This window comes from Melospiza melodia, chromosome 7 (genome assembly GCF_035770615.1).
Source record: "Melospiza melodia melodia isolate bMelMel2 chromosome 7, bMelMel2.pri, whole genome shotgun sequence".
Lineage (NCBI taxonomy): Eukaryota > Metazoa > Chordata > Aves > Passeriformes > Passerellidae > Melospiza > Melospiza melodia.
The window spans coordinates 28,114,082-28,130,906 of record NC_086200.1 but is presented as its reverse complement, the minus strand read 5'-3'; the positions used below and the strand labels follow the sequence as shown (position 1 = coordinate 28,130,906).

General features: G+C 57.4%; 3 protein-coding genes across 7 annotated transcripts in view; 1 reads left to right on the top strand and 2 right to left on the bottom strand.

Annotated features, from left to right (window-relative positions):
* The first annotated feature begins 2,657 nt into the window (after positions 1-2,657).
* Positions 2,658-5,549, top strand: IFI30 (IFI30 lysosomal thiol reductase). Its single transcript, XM_063160932.1, has 7 exons — positions 2,658-2,807; positions 3,402-3,581; positions 4,024-4,098; positions 4,173-4,268; positions 4,345-4,497; positions 5,286-5,354; positions 5,438-5,549. Exons 1-7 carry the CDS (start codon positions 2,673-2,675, stop codon positions 5,501-5,503), a joined length of 774 nt encoding a protein of 257 aa, XP_063017002.1. The 5' UTR covers positions 2,658-2,672; the 3' UTR covers positions 5,504-5,549.
* A 1,171-nt stretch (positions 5,550-6,720) lies between these two features.
* On the bottom strand, positions 6,721-10,998 carry LOC134420673 (la-related protein 6-like). The gene is made up of 4 exons (XM_063160924.1): positions 10,832-10,998; positions 9,457-9,655; positions 7,918-8,213; positions 6,721-7,509 (listed from the first exon to the last, which is right to left on the bottom strand). The coding sequence occupies exons 1-4, from the start codon at positions 10,996-10,998 to the stop codon at positions 6,948-6,950; spliced, it is 1,224 nt and encodes a 407-aa protein (XP_063016994.1). The 3' UTR covers positions 6,721-6,947.
* A 3,817-nt stretch (positions 10,999-14,815) lies between these two features.
* The window catches only part of RFX2 (regulatory factor X2), an 80,329-nt gene continuing 78,319 nt past the window's right edge, over positions 14,816-16,825 (bottom strand). For 3 of the 5 annotated variants that reach the window (XM_063160913.1, XM_063160918.1, XM_063160919.1), the window contains one exon: positions 14,817-16,825. The gene's annotated coding sequence lies outside the window, so the exon portion shown is untranslated. The other 2 variants (XM_063160914.1, XM_063160915.1) reach the window with 2 other exon arrangements.

Here is a 16,825-nt window from a genome sequence, read left to right as displayed (position 1 = left end):
TTTTCTGAGCCCCCAGTGCCACCCCCAGCGTGGGCAGCAGCTGCCAGGCTGGCACAGCCCCGGGCCCTGCAGCTGAAGCAGGAGAGGGCTGCAGTCCAACGCACACTACAAGCCCTACCTGCAATGAAGGACCTCTCTGCTGCAGGAGGACACATCTGTGGGGCCCAGGGCATGCTGAAATGTATCTGCATGATGGTGAACTATGTATGCAAAGCACTTAAATCATGGGTACTGTATGGGGCCGGGGCAGGGCTGCCCAGCACAGCTGGCTGCTGCAGGCAGGGCGCTGTGTCCGAGCTCAGAGGGCCCCAGGGCAGCCCAGGTGGGTCTGGAAGAGCTTTAAAAGCTGAGCTGAGAGTTGAAGCCATGGTGGCATTTGCTTTCCTGGGTTATCTCAGCTGCCTGGCTGGAGGAGAGCATTCTTGATCCTCTTGATTTCCCAGAGTGGCTCCTTCCCTCTCTGGGGCTCCTCCTTGGGACAGGCAGGTGGATGCTGTGGAGTTTGGCACTTCTGTTTCCCTTTGCAGCTTGGGTTCTGCTGGATCCATGGGGTGCTCTGCTCATGCTGTGCCTGCATCCTGTCCTTGATGTGCCACCTGCACTGTCCCTCCCTCCCTGGCCAGCTCTGCTGCTTTGCCTTGCTCTGGGCTTGTCCCCAGATCCTTCTGGAGCTGGGGCTGCTGGAGCAAACATCCCATTCCTGTTGCTTGTGGCAGCTCTCCTCTGCTCAACTGTACAGCCCCATTCTGTGTTCTGCATGTTCTCTCCAGGCCCTGGGCCATGGTTTTGGGTCTGGTTTGTCAGTGTTTGGTGCTCAGGTGCAGGCAGTGGGTCAGGAAAGCTGTGGTTGGCTTCGGGGATCACTTGGGAAAAGCTGCCAGGGATGAGTAAGGGAATAATTTGGACTTGGGCACGTGAGAGATGCGGGCACGTGGGCCTGGGGCAGGGAGGCTCAGTCCTCACAGCTCTATCCAGAGTTCTCCTGGGGCCTGTGGAGTGACCAGGGGGCTGCACCAACGCTCCAAAGCTTTGACAGTGTTCCACACCTTTTCAGCCTGGGGCTCTGCTGGTCCTGTGCTTGTCCCTGCACTTCCAGCACATCCCCAGATCCCAGGACAGGCTGCAGGCAGATGAGATCCTCAGCCCCTCATCCCATGGGCTCCACGTTCCACCACCACCCTTAAACGTGAGCTTGGGGCCACTCCTGCCTGGGGGATTGCTCCCTGCTCATGGCAGGACCTGCTGAGCATCTGGAACAGAGTCTCAGCTTGAAGCTGTCACCCGTCAACACTCGCTTGGTGCTCACCTGGCTTTGCTGCCCAGGGAAATTCCAGCTTCACTTTATCCTTTATGTGTTTTTCTCCTTTTGGCTGAATTTCTGTTGTTCTCCCCATGCTGTCCCTTCCTGCTGTCCAGCCACAGCCCAGCGGGGGTCACAGTCACCCCTCCTGCAGCACTGCCTTCCTTCCCTGCCTGCTGGCAGCCTGTCCTTGACAGGGCACTGCTCACAGCGTCCTGTGTACGACGAGGAGGAAGATGCCCTTCCCCAGGGCTGCCTTTCCCTGACGGTGCTTCACCCAGCTTCCCCCTGCTCTCCCTGGGCTGGGCTCCCCCAGCATTAAAAACTCCTTGTGATTTGTCCTTTTTGCTGCTTTGGCTCGTTCTGAACCCGGCCGTGTTTTGAGGCTGTGCTTTGCTGCTTGTGACGCCCGCGTCCCCCGGCCGAGCCGCACGCCCACATCCCGTGGGTGCCACATGGCTGTCCCTGCTGCCCAGGACACAGTTTGGGGCTTGTCCCTCCGTGTCCTTGCTCTGGGGGACTCCCCCGTGTAACCCCCAAGGTGCCAGTGGAGGCTTTGTGCTCAGAGAGGACGTGGTGGCTGCGTGAGGTTTTAGTTTCTAGGTATATGCAATAAAGAATAACCTGCCCCCCCGAGCTGTCCGTTACCAGCAGTAGTGCTCTCTGCTCTTTCTGTTGATGTTTACTAATGTAAACCCAGTATTTGTTACTGTAAGAGGAATTTTTTTTTTTTGTACGGTACTTCGAAAAAACCCACAAAAAACAACCCAAAAAAAAAAAAAAAAAAAAGGAAAGAAATAAACAAAATAAACAGAGTTAATGAAGCAGGCTGCTGGATTGCTGTGGGAGGTTGTGCGGGGGCAGGAGAGCGGTGGGGCCGTGCCCCAGTTACTGGGTTGGGTGCAGGATGTGACCCATCGCGCCAGGATTGTGCACACCGGCTGTGTAGGGCTGAGAAGGGGCCGGAAACAGCGGCTACAAACGGGGGAACCGCGAGGTTCCCGTGATCGAACTCGGGATATCTCGGGCTGCATCCCCTTCCCGCACCGGAGCGGCTCCGTCCCGCACCCACCGCGGCTGTACCGACCCCCAGCCCCGTTTGCGGCTGGGGGAGCTCCACGCGTGGCTGCTCGGGGCCGGGTTTCACTGCCAGAACCCTCGGGGAACCGCGTCCCAGTTCCCTCGGGGGCAGCGGGGCCCGATGCCCGTACTCGGGGGCAGCGGGAGCGGCGGAGCCCACGTGGGGCGGCGGCGTCACGGGAGGCGGCGGCCGGGGCGGCAGGAAGGGCAGGCAGGGCCGGAGGGCGGGCGCTGCCCGGCTTTAAAAGTCCCCGCTGGGACGGGCTCATTTCCGCGTCACCCCGGCGTCCCGATGGCCCCCGCGGTGGCGCTGCCTGTGCTGCTGGCCCTGGTGGCCCTGGTGGCGCCGGGGCTCGGCGCGGCCCCCGGCTGTGATCACCCTGCCCACCGCTGGTGCAGATCCCGGGACGCCGCTGTCGCCTGCCAGGTCAGAGCTGCTGCTGCTGGGGCTGGGGACAAGGGCAGGGTCACCGGGACGCAGGGTCACTCCCGCCCGCCCGGGGACGCGGGGACAGGGCTGGGGCAGCGATGCCTGGGGCTAATGCCAGCTGCGAGTGTCGCTCAGGCTGTCACATCCACGGGGATGCTCAGAGCCACACGGGCACCACGGCATTCCCCAGATCCCCGGCGAACGGCTGTGGTCCAGCAGAACCCTGCCCGCATCCCCTCCCCAGCTGCCCCTGGTACTTCTGCTTTTTGGCTTATTCTGCCCCAAACAGCCGGGTGCTGACAGCACCCTGTGAGCCCCACGGGGCTGCAGCTTCCCCCTGTCACTGGGTGCTGGGCCATCCCCCCACCCAGGCACATCCTGCTCTAAATTTGTTTTCCCCTGAAATGTTTTGGGGAAGTTCTGGTGGAAAGCCCCAAAAACTCCCAGCCACTCTCACTTCCCTCCAGCCCTGCGCGCCCTCATCTGCCCCTTCTTCCCTGCATCCTGGAGCTTCACCCCATCCCTACAGACACTAGAACGGGGGTGCAGCACCCATAGCCCCCCGTGCACCCCGAAACCCTCTGTGTGCAGGTGGAGAGCAGCTGCCCGAGCCTCCCGCGCCCCGCGGCCGCGCCCGTGGAGCTGAGCCTGTACTACGAGAGCCTGTGCCCGGCCTGCCGCGAGTTCCTGGTGCTGAAACTCTTCCCCACCTGGCTGCTGCTGCCCGAGGAGATGCTGAACATCACCCTGGTGCCCTATGGCAATGCCCAGGTAGGAGCCTGTGACCATGTTCACAGGGCTTTTCAGATGAGGGAAGAGGTGAGGATGCTGACTCCATACTTCAGAAGGCTTGATTTACTACTTTGCGATATATATGTTACATTAAAACTGTACTAAAAGAATAGAAGAAAAGTTCTCATCAGAAGGCTAGCTAAGAATAGAAAAGAAAGAATAACAAAGGTTTGTGGCTCGGACCGAGAGAGAGCCAGCTCTGCCATGATTGGCCGTTAATTCCAAACATCTACAAGAGACTAATCACGGATCTACATGTTGCATCCCACAGCAGCAGATAATCATTGTTTACATTTTGTTTCTGAGGCTTCTCAGAAGGAAAAAACCCTAAGGGCAGGATTTTTAATGAAAAGATGTCTGTGACAGGAGCTGGTGCTCTCCCTGGTGGTGCTGGCCCTGCTCATCCCTCTTGGTCCCACAGGAGAGGAACGTCAGCGGCAAGTTGGATTTCCAGTGCCAGCACGGCCCCGAGGAATGCCTGGGCAACATGATGGAGGTGACAGTGCCCGTTCCCACGGGGCTGGCATGGAGGGGTCCAGTGTCCCCTCATCGCCCGCCCTGTCCCCCCAGGCCTGTCTGATGCACGAGGCCAAGAACTTCAGCACCTACTTCCCCGTCATCTTCTGCCTGGAGTCGGGCAGCTCTGTCACCAAGAACCTGGAGGCTGTATGTCCCCTCCCCGCCCCTCCCTGCCCCTCGTGGGGGATGTCCCTGTCCCCCTGAGTGTCCCCTGTGCCCGCAGTGCCTGCAGATCTATGCCCCTGAGGTGGACAGCGGCCGCATCAGTGCCTGCATGCAGGGGGACACAGGGGTGGCCCTGATGCACCACAACGCCCAGCTGACCGAGGCACTGGACCCTCCACACCAGTACGTGCCCTGGATCACCATCAATGGGGTAAGGCAGGGGGGCACGGGGTGCCAGGGACACCCTGGGGCTGTAAGCATGGCTGTTCACCCCTCTGAATACAACACTAAAATCTGACCAGACCGACAAGAAGCCCCCAATATTCACCATCCCCTCATCCACCAATAACCCCAACACACCCCCCATGACAAGCTCCACCATCACAACCAGCCCTATCCCAGTTCCCCATTCCCAACCAGCAGGTTTAGGATGGAATATTTTCCCTGAGCACTTGTGACAAGCAATTCTCCCTGGAATTTCCCAGACCTGCTTGCCCCAGCAAGAAGCCATTCCCAGCTGGGGTCTGGGGGGTGAAATTCACCACAAGGACAAGGAATTCCTGATCCAGAGAATTTTCCTCCCTACCTGTAGAACAACTCCTCAGTGCCAGGGCCCTGGCTGGTTGATGGGCACCAGAACCTAAACCTGCCATAACCAACAACACCAAGCCTCTGGATAAAGATCGGCTGCCACTGACACTGAATACACAAACACTACCAACATCCCCCCTAAATAAACCATAACAAGCACCAAAGAGACAAAACAGACCCCCAAACTTACCAGTCAGCCACACCCTGCAACCCCTGCTACAACCAGCCCCAGCACCCCGTAGTAAGGCCACAGCCCTAAAAACAAAACAAATTCTGTCATAAATTCCTTCTCAGCCTCTCTCCAAGATTTGTGGCCTGAAAAGCCATTGTTACAGCCCCAGCCCCATAAATCTGGGACCCAGCTTTATGGCCTGGAAAGGCCCCTGACCAGCCCTTGTCCCCCCACAGAAACACACGGACGAGCTGCAGGCACAGGCCGAGGCCTCGCTGCTGGCGCTGGTTTGTCACCTCTACCAGGTGGGACAGGGCTCTGTGGGGACAGCAGGGCTTGGGGACACGTCCCTGTCCCTGCTGGGGCTCTCATGGCTGCTCTCTGGCAGGGGGAGAAGCCTGAGGCCTGCGGGGGCTCCAAGGCCCCGAGGATCCCGCCTGGCTGCAGGCGCTGAGGGAGCACTGAGGGAGAGGCCAATAAAAAGGATTTTTTATGGAAAAGCAGCAGGATCTGGAGTGCTGTGCTGGGGGAGCAGGGAGGGGGTGTTGTGCCCTGGCACAGTGGGAAGGGAGAGGGGCTGGGCTCTGGGAATTACCCACTCCAGAGGGTCACAGAGAAACCCCTTGAAGATTCCCAGGGAACTCTGCTGAGCAGCAGAACATTTCCTCTCTCCAAGTCTTGGGGAGCAGCTCCTGTGTCCATCTCTCACCTCACACTGACAGCATTAAACACAATAATGATTTCAGGAGCACTGGGGCCAACACCATCCCAGTTCCCACCAGTCCCTCCCCATTCCCAACCAGCAGGTTTAGGATGGAATCTTTTCCCTGACAAACAAATCTCTCTGGAATTTCCCAGACCTGCTTGCCCCAGCAAGAAGCCATTCCCAGCTGGGGTCTGGGGCATGAAATTCACCACAAGGACAAGGAATTCTTAATCCAGAGAATTCTCCTCTCTACCTGTAGAACAACTCTTCAGTGCCAGGGCCCTGCCTGGGTGAGAACCAGAACCCAAACCTGCTTTGTTTTCCATCCTCCTCATCCTCAGCCAGAGGCTCCTGACTGCAGGGGCTGCTCAAAGCTCTTCTCACATGAGGTGTGAGACTCATCCCAGCTCTGGGCACAGCCCAAGGGCACTTGCACACCCTGACAGCCACCTGTACCTCCCTAAACCCTTTCCCAGAGGAGCTGGGGAGGCTGTGGGAGCAGGAGGGACACAAGAAATCCCCAGATTCCATCCTGAGGGATACCAGAGAGCCTTGAGCAGCCAAGAGCAAGGAAAAACCATGGCCCTGCCACCACAGCATCACTCTTGTCTCAACCTGGGCACCCCTCAGTGTCCCCACCAGCCCAAGGACAGCAAGGGAGGGAGCTGTAGGCAGGGACCCTCCTTCCATTGTCTGGCTGCAGCTCAGGCAGCAGCAAGGCCTGGAAAGATAAGGGGGAAAAAACAAAAAAAAAACCCAAACAAAACCAACCAACCAACAAAAACAAAACAAAACACCAACAAAAAACAAAACAAAACCCCCCAAAACCCAACAAAAACCCCAAAAAACCAACAAAAACCAACAACCCCCCCCTCCCAAAAAAAAATCACACCATCAACCAGAGAGTGCCTGGAAACTTCATCTCTCTTTATTGTCCATTTCTCATCCAAAACCTGGACCCCAAACCCAGCTCTGGGCCCTGAGCAAGCACAGTCTCACTGGCATGAGCACAGCACAGCTCCTGCTGCTGCTCTGCCTCGAGCATCGCCCGTGCCCCAAAACTTCTGTGCCCTGGCTCAGCTGCTCTGCCACTGCCCACAGCTCGCAGGACCATAGGAAAGCCTTCCTCTCGAGAGAGAAGAAGGGGAAAAAAAGAGACAGTGAGAACCCCCAGCCCTGGATTGAAGGATTCTCAGCGCCGCAGGACGAGCTCTTCTCTCCTGAAGCTCTTGGGGCTGTGGGGCAAGGGCAGGACCCCGTCCCACAGGCTGAGGGGCTCAGACACCCCCTGAGCATCACTGAGGGAACCTTTGGGACAGAGCCCGCTGCCCCAGGGTGTCCAGGACCCCGCTGCACCCCCGGGGCAGCTCTCAGCGCCCACCCCGAGCTCAGGGAGGAACGAGCAGGGGAAGCTTCTGGAATGTCCCGGTGTGAAATCACCGCCAGGCCAGGTCGGTGCCAGCAGCTCCTGGTGCAGGAGGAAGGACAGCGACCCTGCAGCATCACCGCAGGGCAGGGACCCCTCCCTGGGGCTGCGGGGGATGCTCAGAGCCGGCGGTGGCGGCACCTTCCAAGCCGCTCTCTCCTCGCTGGCTTTCTTCTTGCCTCCCTTGCCACTCAGCCGCACCACCCTGATGCCGCTGCGCCAGTCGCACTGCCCGATGCTGTCGGCGGCGCTGCGGGCGCTCTCCAGGCTCTCGTACTCCACCAGGGCACAGCAGCGGCTCAGCAGCTCCGGGAACCTCGCCGAGTACCTGTGTTAGCGTGCAGAAACACATCATCACCGAGGGATTATATGCGGTGCTTTTTGTTAAGAGCTCTGGGTGCCAGGGGTGTATTCAACCCAAATCTGACTCTGACCATACATCCAAAGTGATCATGTTTTTATACTCTATCGTTATATAACTTCCGTGTTAATTATTTAACTTATATTGTTCTATAATATACATGGATTTAGCCCCCCTCTGACTTTCCAACATAGCTTCTCATTATTCTTCTTATGGTTATATAAGAATTATATTTAATTACTAAACAATCCTCACATCGAACAATTATACAATTCATCATACTGCTTAGCCAGGTGCAGTTGATCTGGGAAAAACACAAAGCTTAACATTTTAGACTCCATCTTCAACTTTTTCCAGGGCCCCACTCTCACCTACCTGCGCACGTCCGAGGGCAGCTTGCGGCCCGGCCGCAGCAGGCGGATGGAGGCGATGGCTCCGAAGGGGCTGAAAATCCTGGTGATGGTGTCCAGGAAGGTTTTCTGCAGGGGCAGGTCCTGCTCCCGCGGCTGCAGCTCCCAGACCAGCAGCAGCTTGCTCGGGGGGATGCTCAGCAGGTGCTCGGGGATGGGGAGGCGCCGCCGCACTTTGGTGCCCTCCTTGTTCACCTCCAGCAGCGCCGAGAACTTGAGGGCGTAGAGGGTGAGGCGCCAGTCCCGGGTCAGGTATTTCACCTGGGCACACAGGGGGTGGAATGCCCATCACTCTGCGTCCCCTACAGGGGCAGGGAGCACCCTAAACCCCCCTCCAGCAGGCTGGGACCCCATACAATATCCCCAGGGCACCCTAAACCCCCCTCCAGCAGGCTGGAACCCCATACAATATCCCCCAGAGCACCCTAAACCCCCCTACAGGCAGGCTGGGACCCCATACAATATCCCCCAGAGCACCCTAAATGCCCCTCCAGCAGGCTGGGACCCCATACAATATCCCCCAGAGCACCCTAAACCCCCCTCCAGCAGGCTGGGACCCCATACAATATCCCCCAGAGCACCCTAAACCCCCTCCAGGCAGGCTGGAACCCCATACAATATCCCCAGGGCACCCTAAACCCCCCTCCAGCAGGCTGGGACCCATACAATATCCCCAGAGCACCCTAAACCCCCTCCAGCAGGCTGGAACCCCATACAATATCCCCCAGAGCACCCTAAACCCCCCTCCAGCAGGCTGGAACCCCATACAATATCCCCCAGAGCACCCTAAACCCCCCTCCAGCAGGCTGGAACCCCATACAATATCCCCCAGAGCACCCTAAACCCCCCTCCAGCAGGCTGGAACCCCATACAATATCCCCCAGAGCACCCTAAACCCCCCTCCAGCAGGCTGGGACCCCATACAATGTCCCCCAGAGCACCCTAAAGCCCCCTCCAGCAGGCTGGGACCCCATACAATATCCCCAGGGCACCCTAAATGCCCCTCCAGCAGGCTGGGACCCCATACAATATCCCCCAGAGCACCCTAAATGCCCCTCCAGCAGGCTGGGACCCCATACAATATCCCCCAGAGCACCCTAAAGCCCCCTCCAGCAAGCTGGGACCCCATACAATATCCCCCAGAGCACCCTAAACCCCCCTCCAGCAGGCTGGGACCCCATACAATATCCCCCAGAGCACCCTAAACCCCCTCCAGCAGGCTGGGACCCCATACAATATCCCCCAGAGCACCCTAAACCCCCTCCAGGCAGGCTGGGACCCCAATGTCACAATGCCCCCCTTCTGCTGGCAGCCCCAGTGTCCCCCAGGCTCGGGCAAGGAGCCACAGTTTCCCCCTAAGCCACACCACCAGCATTTCCCTGGGTGGTTTTTGTTAAGGGGTGATCACTTCCATGGGTAGAAGAGGTGAATCCAGCCCTGGGGATGATTTCAGGAGCTTTCCCTGCTCCCCACACACCCCACAGGAGGCACCCCCAGCACCCACCTTCTTGAAGGATGTCAGCAGTTTGATGCTGACAAAGCCCATCTTGTTCTTCTGCACGTGTTTGAGCAGGAAGGCGTCCCTGGCCAGGTTCTCATCGGACAGGTAGAACTCCACCTGCGCCACGATCCTGCGCAGCAGCTGCGGGTCGGGGCCGGGGCAGGAGCGCTCCAGCAGCGCCACCCCCGGCTCGCAGCGGCTCCTGGCACAGAAATGGGGACACAGGGCTCGGCTGCTGCCCAGGCCACCGTGCTGGGACAGCAGAGACACCCGGGGACAGCCCCAGCCTAGCCCTGGGTATGGGGAACTGCCCAAGCCCATGCCCTGGGTACGGGGAATAACTCCAGCTCATACCCACCAGCCTTCTCCTGGGTATGGGGAATTACTCCAGCCTTGCCCTGGGCACAGGGAACAGCCCCAGCCTGCGCCCACCAGCCTTTTGCAGGGTCCAGGGAGCCCACCAGCCTTGCCCTGGGTACAAGGAATAACTCCAGCCTGTGCCCACCAGCCGGGGAACAGCCTTAGCCTTGCCCTGGGTACAGGGAACAGCCCCAGCCCTTGCCCACCTCCTTGCCCTGGGCACAGGGAATGACTCCAGCCTGTGCCCACCAGCCTTGTCCTGGGTACAAGGAGTGACTCCAGCCTTGTCTTGGGTATGGGGAACAGCCCCAGCCTTGCCCTGGGTACAGGAAATGATTCCAGCCTTATCCTGAGTACTGAGTATGGGGAACTGCCCCAGCCTTGCCCTGGGTATGGGGAATGGCTCCAACCCGTGCCCACCAGCCTTGTCCTGGGTACAATGAACAGCCCCAGCCTTGCCCAGGGTACAGGGAATGCCTCAGCCTGTGCCCACCAACCTTGATCTGGGTCCAGGGAACAGCCGCAGCCTTGCCCAGAGTACAGGGAATGACTCCAGCCTTGCCCTGGGTATGGGGAACTGCCCCACCCTGTGTCCACCAGCTTTGCCCAGGGTCCAGGGAGCCCACCAGCCTTGTCTTGGGTATGGGGAACAGCCTCAACCTTATCCTGGGTACAGGGAACAGCCCCAGCCCATGCCCTGGGCATAGGGAATAACTCCAGCCCATGCCCACAGTACAGGGAACAGCCCAAGCCTTGCTCTGGGCACTCGGAACAGCCCCAACCTGTGCCCTGGGTACAGGGAATAACTCCAGCCCGTACCCACCAGCCTTGCCCAGGGTACAGGGAATGACCCCAGCCTTGTCCTGGGCACAGGGAATGACCCCAGCCCGTGCCCACCAACCTTGTCTTAGCCACAAGGAACAGCCCCAGCCCAGCGTCAGGAGCCTCCCAGGCTGTACCAAACACACCCCAGCCGTGTCCCCTGTCCCATCCAGGCCAGGCCCAGCCCTGCCTGTACCTGGTGCCGCTCTCCATGGGCTCCTCGTGGCCGAGCAGGGCGAGGGAGCAGCTCCAGGGGGCACAGAGAGGCCGAGCCAGGGGGGAACTCCTTGGTGCAGGCACCGGGGGGCTGCAGCTGGGCTGGGAATCGAGCCCCAGGGCTGCTCCAGGGCCACGGGAGGACATTGTCCCTTCACCTGGGATGGGACACAGAGGGACAGTGCTGGGACAGCCCTGCCAGCCCAGGCAGGGGGTGGGTGATGGTTGTGTGTCCTTACCTGCTTGCTAGCAATGGGAGGAAATTCTAAGCTCTAGCAGAACATCCCAAACACCCCGAGGCAGCAACTCCCAAATACCCCAAAAGCTCCCAAAAAAAGGCAAAAAAAAAAAAAAAAAAGAAAAAAAAAAAGAAAAATAAAGGGGGAAAAAAAAGGGAAGAGAGAGAGAAAGCCCCTGGGGTGAGGAGGGTGTGGGTTTATAAACACAGCCTGGAGGAGCTGCAGGGGTGGCTGTGGACCTGCCCCCACACTGCTGCTCCAGGTGAAACCTGTTTGTGGTTAAAGGGCCCCAGCTGAGCCCTGGGATCAGCCAGGCTCCTCCTGCCTCAGCTGCAGGGCCAGGCAGGGCTGGGCCAGCAGAACCTGTCCCCTCTGCTAGCCAGGGGGGCAGAGAACTGCAGCACGAGGCCTCTGTCCGTGCCTCAGTTTCCCTGCCTTGTGCAGGGACAGCCACAGGGAGGGGAGGGAAGCCTCTGTCCAGGGCTCCCAATCAATCCTTTGGGCCCCCAATCAATCCTTTGGGCCCCCAGTCAATCCTTTGGGCCCCCAATCAATCCTTTGGGCTCCCAGTCAGTCCTTTGGGCCCCCAGTCAATCCTTTGGGCTCCCAGTGCTGCCAGGGCAGCAGGGAAAGGCAGAAACATCCTGCAGGATGAAACCTCCTGCAGAAACACCCCCAGACCAGTGAGGGATGGAGCAGGGATGGAGCCCAGGGCAGGGCAAGGGTCTGGAATGAAGCATCCCCATGGCCTGAGCCCTGTGCTGGGCAGCAGGGGAAGGTGAGGGTGGTGACACAGGGCAGGGGGCAGTGCCAGGGCAGGGGTTTCTGTGGAGCTCAGTGCAAACTGGAAATTCTGATGCTGGGAGCCCCCCTGAGCCTCTCCTGGTGTCCATCAGGGCCTTGGCTGCTGTTCCTGTGCCCTGTGGCCACATGGACAGGCCAAGGGCTGCACTGGGAAGGGAAGGTGCTGTTGCAGAGGAAATGATGGGAGAAGTTGCAGGCAAACAACAGGAGGTGGCTCTGGTTCCTGTTTTCAAATCCCTATTTTTGTGTTGGTTCGTTTTGAGAACTTCTCTCATTTCCCTTCTCAAGTCCCTGTCCCAGAGGCTTCCTACACGTGGGGCTGTTCTGTGGCACTGTGGGGACAATCCAGGAGTGCCAGGCCATGACCCTGAAGCCATCCCAGCCAGGGGACAATTCCCAGGGGGACAAACAGGGGGTGAATCCAGGGCTCATCCCAGCCTCACATCCACACACAGGCTGGGGCTCTCCAGGATGGTCCCCAAAGCAGCAGCACCCCCAGGCTGGTGGCACTGCAGAGTCCCCTGGGCTCTGCCACCCTGCCCAGCTGTGCAGTTAATGCTGCGACAAAGAAATCATCAATGCTAGAGCTTGCAGAGATCTGCAGAAATTCTGGTGCTGAAAGCAACTTTTGGACCATTTTTGCTCGGTTCTGATGGACTTTGCCCTGTCAGGAACCCAAAGTCAGGGCTGGCAGTCACAGGTGGTGCAGAGAAGGGGGGGAGATCCTTTCTCTCCCTCCTCCAAAGCCCAAATGATGCTCAACCACCCCAAAGCTCCAGGGAAGAAGCTCCAGGAGCTCTTTCCTTGTGCCAGGCACTCCAGGGTGTCCCAGAGCAGCAGCACCCCAGGCTGGTGGCCCTGCAGTGTCCCCTGGGCTCTGCCACCCTGCCCAGCTCCAGGGTTGCCCCTCTGGGATGAGCCACAGGGCCTGGCAACGTCCAGCTGCTTCTGGAACGTTCTACCCCTCTGATTTGGTGGCATCTGCCCTTCTCCTGCCCCCTCCTGGTGCTCTCTGCTGCTTGGGGAGAGGTGGAACACAAAATCCTGGGATGCTGGAGCAGAAATCTCTGCAGGATTTGCCCATCTGGGAGGGATGGGGGGTGGAGGTGCTGACAGGAGGATTTTGAGTTGTGTTTGCTTTGTGGTTAAAGGCAGATTTTCCTCAGGGTCAGGAGGTGCTGCCCAGCTCCCCTGGGGGAAATAATCTGAGATTCCCAAAGGAAGAGGCTCTGTCTGGTGCAGAACAAATCCCAAACACCCCAAGATTGGGCTCATCTGAGGCTGAACCTTCCCAAGGGATCAGAGCAGGGATGACCCAGCCCTTGTCACATCCTCACTGCCCCCATCCTCTCAATTAGTCTGGAAGCTTAATTAGAAAATCCTCCTGTGGCCCTGTGCTGTCTGATCCTGTCCTCCCCTTGTCACAGACATCCTTTATGGAAAATCCTTTTCTTGGGATTTTTCCTGCTGAGAAGCTGAAAGGCCTCAGGAACAAAATGTAAACATTGATTATCTGCTGCTGTGGAATGCAACAGGTGGATCTGTGATTGGATGTGGTTGTTTCTAATTAATGGCCAATCACAGCACAGCTGTTATTCACAAGCCTTTGTTATAATTCTTTCTTTTTCTATTCTTATCTAGCTTTCTGATGAAATCCTTTCTTCTATTCTTTTAGTACAGTTTTAATATAATATATATCATAAAATAATAAATCAAGCCTTCTGAAACACGGAGTCAGATAATCATCTCTTCCCTCATCCTGTCAACACTGTCACATCCCCTCTGGGTTATCTGACACAGCAGCTGCTGCCCCAGGGGGAATTTGCCTTCTGCAGCCCCCAGACCCTGCCCTGAGCTGCTTCAACCCCCCTGGGCAGCTCCTGAATCCCCCAGGCTGCTGCAGTGTGACCGAGCTCACAGGGGTGTGAGGGTGAGGGAAGAGATGAGGATGCGACTCCGTGTTTCAGAAGGCTTGATTTATTATTTTATGATATATATTACATTAAAACTATACTAAAAGAATAGAAGAAAATGTTTAATCAGAAGGCTAGATAAGAATAGAATAGCAAAGAATGATAGCAAAGGTTTGTGGCTCAGGCTCTGTGTCTGAGCCAGCTGGGCTGTGACTGGCCATTAATTAGGAACAACCAACATAAGTCAATCACAGATGCACCTGTTGCATTCCACAGCAGCAGATAATCAATGTTTACATTTGTTCCTGAGGCCTCTCAGCTTCTCAGGAGGAAAAATCCTAAGGAAAGGATTTTCCATAAAAGATGTCTGTGACACTGCAGCATCTCCTGGCACCTCTCAGGGACCTCAGAAGAAATGGGACCACGACACTCCTTGTGCAGGCCTGAGTGCTGGACACACGTTTATTGCTGTTCAGCTTTAGTGGGGATTCTGTGGAGGGGTTTGGGTGCTGCTGAAGAGCTCCAGAGCATCTCCTCTGCCTGCTGGCCTCCCTCAGAGGCAGAGCTGAACTCCTGTGGCCCTCAGAGGCAGCAGGGCAGCTCAGATTGGGTTGCTCAGTTGTTGTTTTAGACTCTCTTATCTCATCAGCAGGATCCCAAGTGTGGACTCTGATCCAGGGGGTTTTCATGGTTCTGTACAGTTAAATCTCCCTCTCTCACTTCTCTCCTGCCACTTCCATGTGAGACATTTACAGACAAACACCACCCTGGCACAACAGCCTGGCACAGAGGGAGGATGTGCCACTGCACACACTCTCATTTCAATGTGTTGTTTCAATGTTTGAAAGTGGCACAGCTGCCTTAGTGCCTCTGGGAATGAGAAATCAGAGAGTTGGGTAGAAGATTCTCTGCTGGGCAATGCACACGAGACCCCTGGAAAAGCTCACACCAAACACTGCAGCACCAGAAACCATAATAACAACAATAATAATAAAAGCTATTTATGACACGGCCTTTATTCACAGAGACATTTGCCCCAGGGCTTTGTTTTACAGATTCCCCACCTCCTCTGCCCTGTAGCCCTGTAGCCCACAGCACCCCAGTGCAGTCCACAGCATCCCAGGGCAATCCATGACCCCACAGGACATGGCAAAGGGGATAAATCCTACAGAGCTCCCCACAGGAAAAGGCAAAGGGATCCAGAGAGGGAAATGCTGGGGGTCTGTGCCAGCCCCTCCCCACCTGGGATGGGCTGTGCTGGCCCCCCTGGAGCAGGGCAATGGGGCCAAGGCCCCCCTAAGGCACTGCAGTCACCCCCTCACCCCTGCTCCAGAACCCCCTTCGAGCTCAGAACAGGACTTGAGGTGGGGATTTCACAAACCCCAGGATGTGGGGCCGGTTCCTGTGTGCCTGGGCACCGTGGAGGGTGGGGATGGACATGGGATTGCCATGGCACCATCATGGGATCATCACAGGACTGCCATGGATTGCCATGGGGTCACCATGGGATTGCCACAGATTGCCATGGGATCATCATGGGATCATCACAGGACTGCCATGATGATGACTGCCATGGGGTCACCATGGGATTGCCATGGGATCATCATGGGATTGCCATGGGATCACCACAAGATTGCCATGGGATCGCCATGGGATCATCATGGGATTGCTATGGGATCACCACAGGATTGCCATGGGATTTGCATGGGATCATGGGATCATCATGAGATCACCAGGGAATTGCCGTGGGGTCATCATGGAATCACCATGGGATCACCACAAGATTGCCATGGGATCACCATGGGATCATGGGACCATCATGGGATTGCTATAGGATTGCCATGGGTTCCCCATGGGATCATCACAGGACTGCCATGGGATCACCACAGGATCGCCACAGGATCACCATGGGATTGCCATGGGATCATCATGAGATCACCATGGGATTGCTATAGGATTGCCATGGGTTCCCCATGGGATCATCACAGGACTGCCATGGGATCACCACAGGATCGCCACAGGATCACCATGGGATTGCCATGGGATCATCATGAGATCACCATGGCGTTGCTATGGAATCATCATGGAATCACCACGGCATCATCACAGGATTGCCATGGGATTGACATGGGATCACCATGGGATCATCATGAGATCACCAGGGAATTGCCGTGGGGTCATCATGGAATCACTATGGGATCCCCATGGGATCACCACAGGATTGCCATGGGATCACCATGGGATCATCACAGGACTGCCACGGGATTACCACGGGGTCACCATGGGATCACCATAGGATTGCCATGGGATTACCATGAGATCACCATAGGATTGCCATGGGATCACCATGGGACTGCCCCAGGCCATCACGGCATGTGGGACAACAGGCATGCTCTGCCTCCAGCTGCCTCGGAGTCCTTTGGTATTTTGAGTTGGCCGGATGGCATCCCAGGAGCATTGGGGTGAAGTTCCAGGCTGGGGAGCCATGGAAGCAGGTGGGAATGCTCATCCCATAGTCCCAGAGCACGCTGTGTCCGTCGGGATGTGCAGCCTGGAGCCTCTCCCAGGGGGGACAAGGGACACCAACTGCCCTGTGCTCCCTGTGCAGAGATTTGGCAATCCAGAGCCAGGACAGCTGGTCTGGAAAGGCTGCAGGAGAAGGGCCAGACATTTCTCCTTCTTCTTGGGCACTGATTGGTTCAAGTTTGTATCACAGTGAAGTCTGAGACGTGGGGAAGGAACCCAAAGCACCTTCCCTGACAGAGCCAGGACAGCTCCTCCAGCCAGGCACATCCCACCTGCTGCTGGCCACAGAGAGCAGACTCTGGAGCTTCTCCCTCCCCTCTGGAGGGACACTGGCAGCCAAAACCGCCTCAGCCCATCCTCAAACACGAGTAAACATCAAGAGAAACTAAGAGGCACTATAATAACGCAAATCCGGGGGCGCCGGGCTCGGCACGCCCCGCCTGGCTCCGGATGGATGGCTCAGCGCAGCCCAGGTGTCAGATGTCCTGCAGG

Coding starts and splice junctions, on each gene's coding strand:
- IFI30 (XM_063160932.1), top strand. CDS start 2,673: ATGGCCCCCGCGGTGGCGCTGCCTGTGCTGCTGGCCCTGGTGGCCCTG. Junction 4,099..4,172: donor GCCTGGGCAACATGATGGAG/GTGACAGTGCCC, acceptor CTGTCCCCCCAG/GCCTGTCTGATGCACGAGGC. Junction 5,355..5,437: donor TGGTTTGTCACCTCTACCAG/GTGGGACAGGGC, acceptor GCTCTCTGGCAG/GGGGAGAAGCCTGAGGCCTG.
- LOC134420673 (XM_063160924.1), bottom strand. CDS start 10,998: ATGTCCTCCCGTGGCCCTGGAGCAGCCCTGGGGCTCGATTCCCAGCCC. Junction 8,214..9,456: donor TGCTGACATCCTTCAAGAAG/GTGGGTGCTGGG, acceptor CTGTGTGCCCAG/GTGAAATACCTGACCCGGGA. Junction 7,510..7,917: donor CTGCCCTCGGACGTGCGCAG/GTAGGTGAGAGT, acceptor ACGCTAACACAG/GTACTCGGCGAGGTTCCCGG.